Source organism: Carassius auratus, unplaced genomic scaffold (genome assembly GCF_003368295.1).
Source record: "Carassius auratus strain Wakin unplaced genomic scaffold, ASM336829v1 scaf_tig00001874, whole genome shotgun sequence".
Lineage (NCBI taxonomy): Eukaryota > Metazoa > Chordata > Actinopteri > Cypriniformes > Cyprinidae > Carassius > Carassius auratus.
This window is the reverse complement of record NW_020523410.1, coordinates 24,655-33,617: the sequence shown is the minus strand read 5'-3', so window position 1 is coordinate 33,617 and position 8,963 is coordinate 24,655. Positions and strand designations below refer to the sequence as shown.

General features: G+C 37.4%; 1 protein-coding gene across 1 annotated transcript; it reads left to right on the top strand.

The window, feature by feature from the left end:
• The first annotated feature begins 2,802 nt into the window (after positions 1 to 2,802).
• LOC113069625 (tumor protein p53-inducible protein 13-like) lies at positions 2,803 to 7,010 on the top strand. Its single transcript, XM_026242793.1, has 9 exons — positions 2,803 to 3,378; positions 3,762 to 3,833; positions 3,914 to 3,949; positions 4,117 to 4,175; positions 4,693 to 4,771; positions 4,855 to 4,983; positions 5,362 to 5,568; positions 5,692 to 6,311; positions 6,389 to 7,010. Exons 1-9 carry the CDS (start codon positions 3,286 to 3,288, stop codon positions 6,522 to 6,524), a joined length of 1,431 nt encoding a protein of 476 aa, XP_026098578.1. The 5' UTR covers positions 2,803 to 3,285; the 3' UTR covers positions 6,525 to 7,010.
• Positions 7,011 to 8,963: the final 1,953 nt, after the last annotated feature.

Here is an 8,963-nt window from a genome sequence, read left to right as displayed (position 1 = left end):
TTTTCTCCCTCATTTGTTGGCTGTTATAAGCAACTGAGATGACAAGTCCATGAGTAGAATTTCCTCTCAGACACGCGGGGCTTTCTCCCCCTCTCCCCCTGCTCTCTTTCTGTCCTCTGTGCGCCTATACCGCAGTGTCAGTGCCCAGTATTGTGAGGATATGATCTGTGCTGCGATGGCCCTGCATGCCCTCACTCTCCCCAGCTGATTCACACGCCATCACTCCTCGCCAAGCTCCGCCTGGATCCAGTATTTCAACGCACGGATGCCTGAATGCACTTTCTTGGGGGAACTTCTCAAGCAAACTCTTGTTTTCCCAGCGAGTTTATCTTGTTGGGTTGCTTTACATCACTTTTGACTGCAGGAGTCACGTTGACCGATGCCATTCTTGTGAAATTCTTACTCATGTTTTAACATTTCTGATGGAGTACAATGTTACCCTCCCTCTTTTGTTTCCATTGTGCAATCATTAGTGAAACAAAACTCTCCAGGCAGACGGTGTGTCTCCCCTTTCAATAATATCTGGCTGTAATGTGAACGAGCGAGTATACAGTGTACCTAACAAACTCTAAAGTCGTCTTCTGGGGAGAGTGTTCATATTGTATATTTGTTTAAAATAAAGATTTAAAATGCATCAGAAATGAACTAAATCGATGGCAGTGTACGTTCGATCAAGATTCTCTGCGCTTTTAAAGGAGTTTCTGGCCTGTGTACAAGGAGCCTTGGGGCTCCGGGGCCTCAGAGTTGAACTTCAGGGAGTAGTGTGTGTTTACACGTCACCTCTGCACACTTTGTGTTTCCATTTGTATTAGAAAATCTGTCTGTTGATCACAGGAACGTTTTTGGGTGCTCTTTATTCTGAATCCTCCATTCGTGCGAATGTCAGAAGGTGCAGCAGAAGAGCTATAAAAGGCACAGAAAAAGAGGCAAATGTTTTCTATTTTGGATCCTCCCATAGGTCATGATCATATTTTGTAACACACAGATGATCCATTTTGTTTTTTTTTAATACCTTTGGGTGAGGGCTGTTTGAATTTGGTTGGCATTACTCATAACTGTGTCATACCTGCCACTGATATAGATTACACATCTTATTTTTTATTTTATCCTAGATTGAAACTTGTCCTACTGACTGAATTTAGGGGATATGTAAGTAATACTGATATATCAGAAATATTAGATTGAAATGCAAACTTATTTTCTAAATAATGGAGGTTCAACCTCTGGTCAAACACTGTGCCATCCCACAGCTGCCATGCCCGGTCACTACTGCGTTGTCTCCTCTCCTGTTGACAGGCTATGAAAAAGTGATGGATATTTCAGTTCTGATGGACCTGGACACTCCTATCGCAAACACTACAAAGAAACACAACAGGGAGCGATAGAGAGGGGCTGGTCTACAGGGAAGGGCTACATTTCTTGTAAAGACATCAGTATTCATTTGCGGTGGTTGAAACGGCACACTAATGTATTGCGTACTGAATTTCTTTTGAAAAGTAGCGTGCTAGCGTGCCGTTCTCACACAACCATTGTCCTCTGGCTCAGCATCACCACTATAACTCATATGTAACCTGTATCAAAATGTATAGATCGTGTACATGTTATTGAATGTCTAAAAAAGATTAATACAAAAGTTAAAATAACAGAATAAATGGCTTGAAATTGTGTTAAAAGTATTCATGAATCAGAGAAAACAATATCTAGAGATAAATGAAACTATTTTTTTTTTTTTTTCCTGTTCTGTAATTACTGTTGTGTTGGAGAAACACTGGTCAGAGGATCCGCTGTAATAAAAGTACATTTAGTACAACATCACGAGTTTTTATTTTATGATACTTTTTTATTTATAAGTATTTATATTTTATATATTATGGATGGTTGCATACAAGCCGTTTGTTTCAGCTTGGGTTATAGATCTTAATTTTAAACTGAAAATGTTCTTTACAGTATTGATTCTTATATATGACAATTTGATGTTTTTTGCTTTCAGCTGTCCATGCATTTTTTTTAAAGTTTTTGATACTGACCATCAGTAAAAAAAAAAAAAAATTCAAAAAAGGTTAAACAGTTTAAACTCGGCAATTGTTGAGAAAAAAAAGTCAAAACTTTGAGATGAAAAACTTGCAATCCCCCCTTTATATCTCTATTCAGAGATTATTTTTTATTTATTCATCTATCACTATTTCACAGCAGAAGGCAGTTTAATAACACTGATATAACAACATTTACAGAGTTTGAAGACTCCACATCTGATACATCTGTTACAACCATACTAAATTTACCTGTTTTTTTTTTTTTTTTTTTTTTTTTTTTTTTTTTACATCTTTGATAATTAATATTGTTTAAATGCACTATTATTAATGCATTATTAAGCTCTATATCAGGAATTATGATAAAAACAAATGTAAATATGTTTGTGCTACATTGTGTACAGAAGGAAACACAATGACTCATTTTGAAAAGAAGCTAAATAGGTCATATGATAAAACTACTGCATTAAAAGAACCATAACAAAATAAATTAATAAATAAACTTTTTGTTGGGTCTTGTTAACGCAACTAAGCCATTTTAGATTCACATGCTTTCACTTAAATTACTAATTTAATTTTTTACTCAAGTCTCACTTTACTGGGACATTTAGCTTTTTTTCATATTTTATTTATGATAAACAACTTACAACAATTTTCAATAACATTTTGTACTAATAAATAATACACTTCCTAGTTAACAAGTTGGCAGATGACGTCAAGGAGTTCTAAAGGTCGATAACGAGTTTCGATCCATGCGAGCCACCGTAGATGTGTGTGTGTGTATCCCCTGAAGGCTCATGAACACTCCTCACATTATTATGTGTATGAAGTTTACGTGATCTCAGGCTGTACAGACCATTATAAACAGAAGACGTGTGCGTAAATGGAAGGTGTACCTAAGGTTACAGCTCGCGATATTTCGATTCAGGGGACTGATGACTTTTAACTTGTCAAAAGAAAAACTTCAGATGTTGTTTATATAAGGACCCAAGACCTCAAACCATATCCGACGGCTCTATTCTGCTTTATTACAAATTGCGATGCCGTTCTCTATAACTTGGTTTCGTATTTCTAAGTAAACAAAACTAACTTTCCAACAGTGAAGGTGTGGATCGTGGAGCTCAGCATGGATCATCAGACGCGTTTGAACACAGACTTTTACGTTTATAAAGTCGTGCAGGGTGTTGGGATTATGTGGCGGAGATTTAGTAAACCTTACCGTACTGAATGTATTTGACTGCACTCGGATGAAGTCATGGGCCGTCGAGTGATCATCCTGTCTGGACTGATTTGTCTCTGTATGACACGGTGTTGTCCTTCCAGCCTGACACACTGCGACAATGGCAAGGTAGACATTATTAGACTTTTGTTCAGTTCACTCTGAACAACTCAGCATGCACGTTTAATCAAATTATAACCATAATAATAATTGACATGACAAGCAGGGACAGCTGTAATCCTGCTAAGTTACTAAATCATCTAAAACTGCATGAAACATTTCCCATTCATGTAATTATTTTGAAATACTAAATGAAATCATCAATATTTACTTGAATATTAATAATAAAAAATCTATTTATATTAATATTTACTCAAATTTTAGGCCTACATTTATTTATAATATTCTCATGTCTGCATTTTTAACCGTAATTGTTAGGACTATGGTGTTAAAAAAAATCTATGTCATAACCAGTGTCATAACCTACCTTGTATCATATACAATTATTTCAGACAAATCTGGTCACAGACCTACCAGGACCTGACGAGCTTTTGTGTCAAGAGCTTTGGCCACAGTCACAGACGGTAAAATATATTTTATTGGACAAAACCAAATGCACACTGCTGATAAAAACATAGCTGACAGATGTTCCGTTTTATTGCAGAATATGCCTGATATTGACACAAAACATACTATAAAGGTAAATTAATTTCAAAGAGGTCATTAATTCTCAAGTAAGACCATGTAATGACCAAATAAACTATGTATTATAGATTGCATGCTGTTTGTCCATCATATCAACGGATTAGAGTAACGAAAAAACTATTAATAAAAGTATCTTTTAACTTGGCTTTCTGTCCTGTGCAGGCTGCTGGTCACATCTGTATGGAGACACCCATAATATACAATGACCGCATACCCACCCAGTAAGCACTGACGCACGCTCCGATCTCTTATCTGTGATTCCTTATCTGCTTCCAGTTCCGATTCCTCTGAACTATCCTGGTTCATTAACAGCTCCATTAACAGTTCTCTGGGCTTTTTAAGTCTCAGAATAAATGTGTGTGCTTGAATCGACGAATTAGAGTCATTTGTTCGAAATTCGAACTGCACTTTGATCGTATGTTTCTGATTCACTAAAAAGAAGCAATTCATAATAGTCATTCGTTCGAAATTCGAACTACGTTTGATTCGCTAAAAAGAACGACTCACATAAGTCATTTTCTCAAACTGGACTGATACAGTAGTACTGTAGTAAGTAACTACTTCTAGAAATTGTAAAGGTTTTGGCACTGTATTCTGTCCGCTTTGGCATAAGAATGCACGTGCGCCAACACTTAACAGAAACAAACGTTATTCGATAATAATGTCTAACCCTGTTTAAATGTGTAGTTTATCATTTTACATAGCTGTGTTCGTTAAAGTAACTTACTATTTTTTCAGTGGTCCTTACCGGCCTGTTGAGGCAGAGAGTGGAGAGTATCTTTACTGCCCTCCTCAGCGATGGCTACACAACCTCAAAGTAATGCACAGTCACAGCATTTCTATAGCTAAAGCTGTTACTGAATATAACTTGATAAGCTCTGCACGTGTTGTTTGTGACAGAATGGAGCGCTGGTGTTTCTGTATCACCCGTGTGTCTCAGCGGAAGCTCGCAGGAGTTTGACGGGGCTGGCTCGCTCGTGTCTGTCTCATTACATCCTCACACCTCACCCCTGGCTCAGCCAACACAGGGTGAGTCATTCGCTGTCACCGTTCACCACAACGACTGTGTAACACAGGTGTCTACATTAAACACTGGATGACTGTCTGTTCACAGTAGTTGTGGAAAGAGAAGGGAACTGACATCAAACAACTATTAATGACATTAATAACATATTTCTTTTGTTATCGTTTTAACAAAATTACTGTATTTAAAACTATAATTTATTACTGTGACAGCAAGGTTATTTAAACATTATTGTACTGTGTGTAGACTAATTAGTTAACAACACCTAATGCATAAACTACCAGTAGCAAATTGAGCCGTTCTATAAAATGTTATTTATCTGTCTGTTTATCTAAAAAGCACCATTTCTGACAAATTTCTCATGTCTGTTATCTTTCTGAAAGCCTTTAGCAGTGGTCTCGTGGGGTCGCTCACTAGAGATGTCTCGCGTCACGCTGGGGGTTTGTGATTGGTTGTTTGCCATTTCCTCCGATATTAGTCTGACTAATACAAGCCAAAGAGCAAAGTACAATCTATATTTGACAAAACCAGCTCCTATGGACAAACCGGAGAACACCAGTCAAGAGATGTCCAAAGTGGAGAGACTAAAGGTGAAGAAACTGCATTACATTGACCAATAAATCAATCGAGATTTGTATGATAATGCTGTCGATTTATGTATATACAAATACAAATAATATCCTTCTATGCCAAATTTCACTTTCATCTGTTAGTTCCTTAAAAACTGCTGCATGGAGACTCTCAGTCTCATCGAGGTACAGAGGACCAGAGGGAGAACCAGGAAGAGCAGGATGGTCGTCAAACAATCCCTGGTGGAACTGAAAGATGACGTCAAACCAGAATCTGCTAAACTGAACCTTACAGACACACTACTACAAAATCATACAAAAAAGATGGCCTCCTTCTCAGTGCTAACTGTTACACAATCTCTCAGTTCTGCAAAGGACAATTCAAAGACAACCGAGAAGCAGTTGCCACAAAATAATGTGACTGAAAGACATGAATCCCAAACAGACAGAAAGAAACCTATGACAGAAAGTAAGAAGCATCGCATTAAGACTGACACAAAAGCTCAGAGGTCAGGATCTGAATGCGGGGAGCTTGGACAGTGTGGAATCTCAGACTCCCCAAAGTCTCCTCATTTAGGAGGGCCGCTGAGGGGCGAGAGGATACCCATACAACGTACAGATGAGGCCGTGTGGGCAGCAGGCGCTTTGGGATTCCTCTTAGTGCTTCTCACCCTGTCTGTGCTCCATACACGCCTCTATCGTCACTGGAGATCTTCAACCAGTCTCTACTGGCGTGACGACCAGCAAGACTATGAGAGTGTGGGGTGGTAAGTACAACACTGTGTACATGTTGCACAAAACCGTTAAATCTGTCACTTTCCCATAGATGGAGACTTATGAGAGGTGTCGATTGTGTTCCAGACATCATCCGGCGGAGGCTTAGGATGGTTGGCCGGAGGAAGAGGAGGACTAGCCAGAACAGAAGACGGGAATGTCCACTTTTGTCTAACTCCAGCGATGAGGAGAACTCTGACTAATGGACAGGACTGGTGAAGATACAAGAAATCATACAAACTGTTGGAATAGTTGGCACTCATGAAGTAAATACGGACCTTTTTATGAAGCTAAGGATAGCTTTTGCCCACATTCAGACAATACTTCAAAAAGACAGTTTGTCTCTGGTATCTCATATAGTGACAGTTAAGTGATAAAGGTTAATCATTTTATTTCTGCAGTTTTCTAACATTTAGTTTCAACATTTACACATTGTGTATCTTGTGTGTTGCATTGTCTATTGTTGTTATAGCTTACTGGTAAATTATAGCCGCGATGAAATGGAAGTAGTGACAAATAATATTTTTCATATTGTGATGTACATCAAAGTGCAATGCATTATCAAAAAAAAACTAGGGTAGGTACTTTATTATATCCATCAATAGTTTATTAGATTTTGACATATGTGCATTGCATTCAAAAGTGAAGGCAGAAAGGCATATGTCACCAGAAGGACTAGTTTGGACTTTTTTTTTTTTTCTTTTTTTTTTTTTATGAAACATGTTTATGAATTAAGTGCTGCACAATAGGATCACTAGCATGCATTTAGGAAATCGATGATAGTGAATTTCCATTTCATTCTGACTTACATGAAGGAATGTGGAATGTTTTGATCACATTACAGCATTTGTTTCCTGCTTAGATATACATTTGTCCCACTGTGCATTTCTAAAATGCAGTGATCATTTACTCACCCTCATGTTGTTCCAAACCTGTATGATTTTTCTTCTGTGGAACACAAAATACGAAATTTTTAAGAATGTCAGAACCCATATTTTAGTGACTATTTATTACATTTCCGAAAATATCTTATTTTATTGTTTTATGAAGGAAAAAAAGTCAAATAGGGGGTGTTTTTTTTTTGGGTGAACTTAATTTCCTTGCAGTTAATAGCCTCTTATGATGAGCACGGATGAATATGACGCATACGGTATTTTACTCTATAGCCCCGTCTGTTGGTGAGAATGACTGTGCTTTACGTGTCACGTGACTAGACACAAGGAGATGGCAGTAGAGAGCTCTCCAGTACCACTGGCACTCTGTGAATAGTTTAAATTATGTAACTCTGCTGGAAGTTGAGCAAATGCTTTTTCATGTGTAGCATACTAATTATATTGTTCAGATCCGTACTAAAATAGTGGAGAAGAAAATAAAGACATTAACTCAGATCCTGTTTGGGCTATAAACTACATATTTTGTATTAATAACCATTGTTTGAGGTTAAAGGTGTAGGCCAAAAATTAGTTCAATGTAATAAATCTGCTAATTTGGTGTTGTGGTAATTGTATTTAATGTTTTTATTTACTTAATTTTTTCTTGGTCTCGTTTTCCCTTGAATGCTCTGCCGATTACTGTCTGAAATCGAATTAAGTGGCCTTACAAAACAGTATGAAAACAAAGCAGAACCTTGAATCAGAAGTTTTCATACATATTTTCACGCTTTTAAGTGAGATTCTAATGAAACTGAAAAAACACGTTTTGTCTAGAAAAATTTCTAATCTGCATTTATGACAAAAGGAGACTTATATTTAAGTCATTATTAAGCTAAAATAATATAATAGCATTTAGTATTTATAGTATTTCATATGTGTTAATTTTTGTGTATTTCAAGATCACACTGAAGTCACGTTACTCCAGGTTCCAATCATTTGTCACTGAAGGATTAAGGCAAAATAACCCTCATTTTTAGCAAACATCCTCATCCTATGTCCTCCTCACCCCTCCACATATTAGATCTCCTAGCGGTTTTTCTGAATCCTAAACAATGCATTTTCTGTTCAACAGAATTAACCATATGATTGCCTCAATGATAACCAGGGTCATCTTTTGCAAGTGTGAGTGGTTGCGAGTTGTGCAATGGAAGTCATTTGAAGGAAAAATAAGGAATGCGGTGCAATCTGTGGATCATTGGCTTTCGGCTGTGCATTATGAAACCAATGCAGAAAACAAGAGATGCCATAGAAACATATGAAGCGAGCTGTTAAAGATGTATATGTGCTACATATTTGCTAATTAAACCTTTCAATCCGGTATGTGAACTAGCAGTGTCGCTGTGAATGCTCCTATCGGCTCAATCTAAAGAGGTTGCATTTCCAGCGATGAATGATAATTTAAGCATTAGATCTGTTCAAACATGAAGCTTGTGATATCTTGGAAAAGCAGAACTTTCTGTTGAAATTGAATTGGCTATTTCCTTCTTGCTCTAAGGCACCCTGGCAGGGCTCTTGGCAGCCATGTGAGGTTCAATGTGTCCAAGAAGGGAAATACTGTTGCATGTTTCAGGACGTGTTTTTTCTTTTTCCTTTTTTTTTTCGGCCTGTATGTTTGATGAACGTGAGAAAGAAAAAGCTTTCCACCCTGTTAGACAGTCACTTGTTTGTCTGGAGTCTGCTAATGTTGTATTTTATGTGCTACAAGCGGAG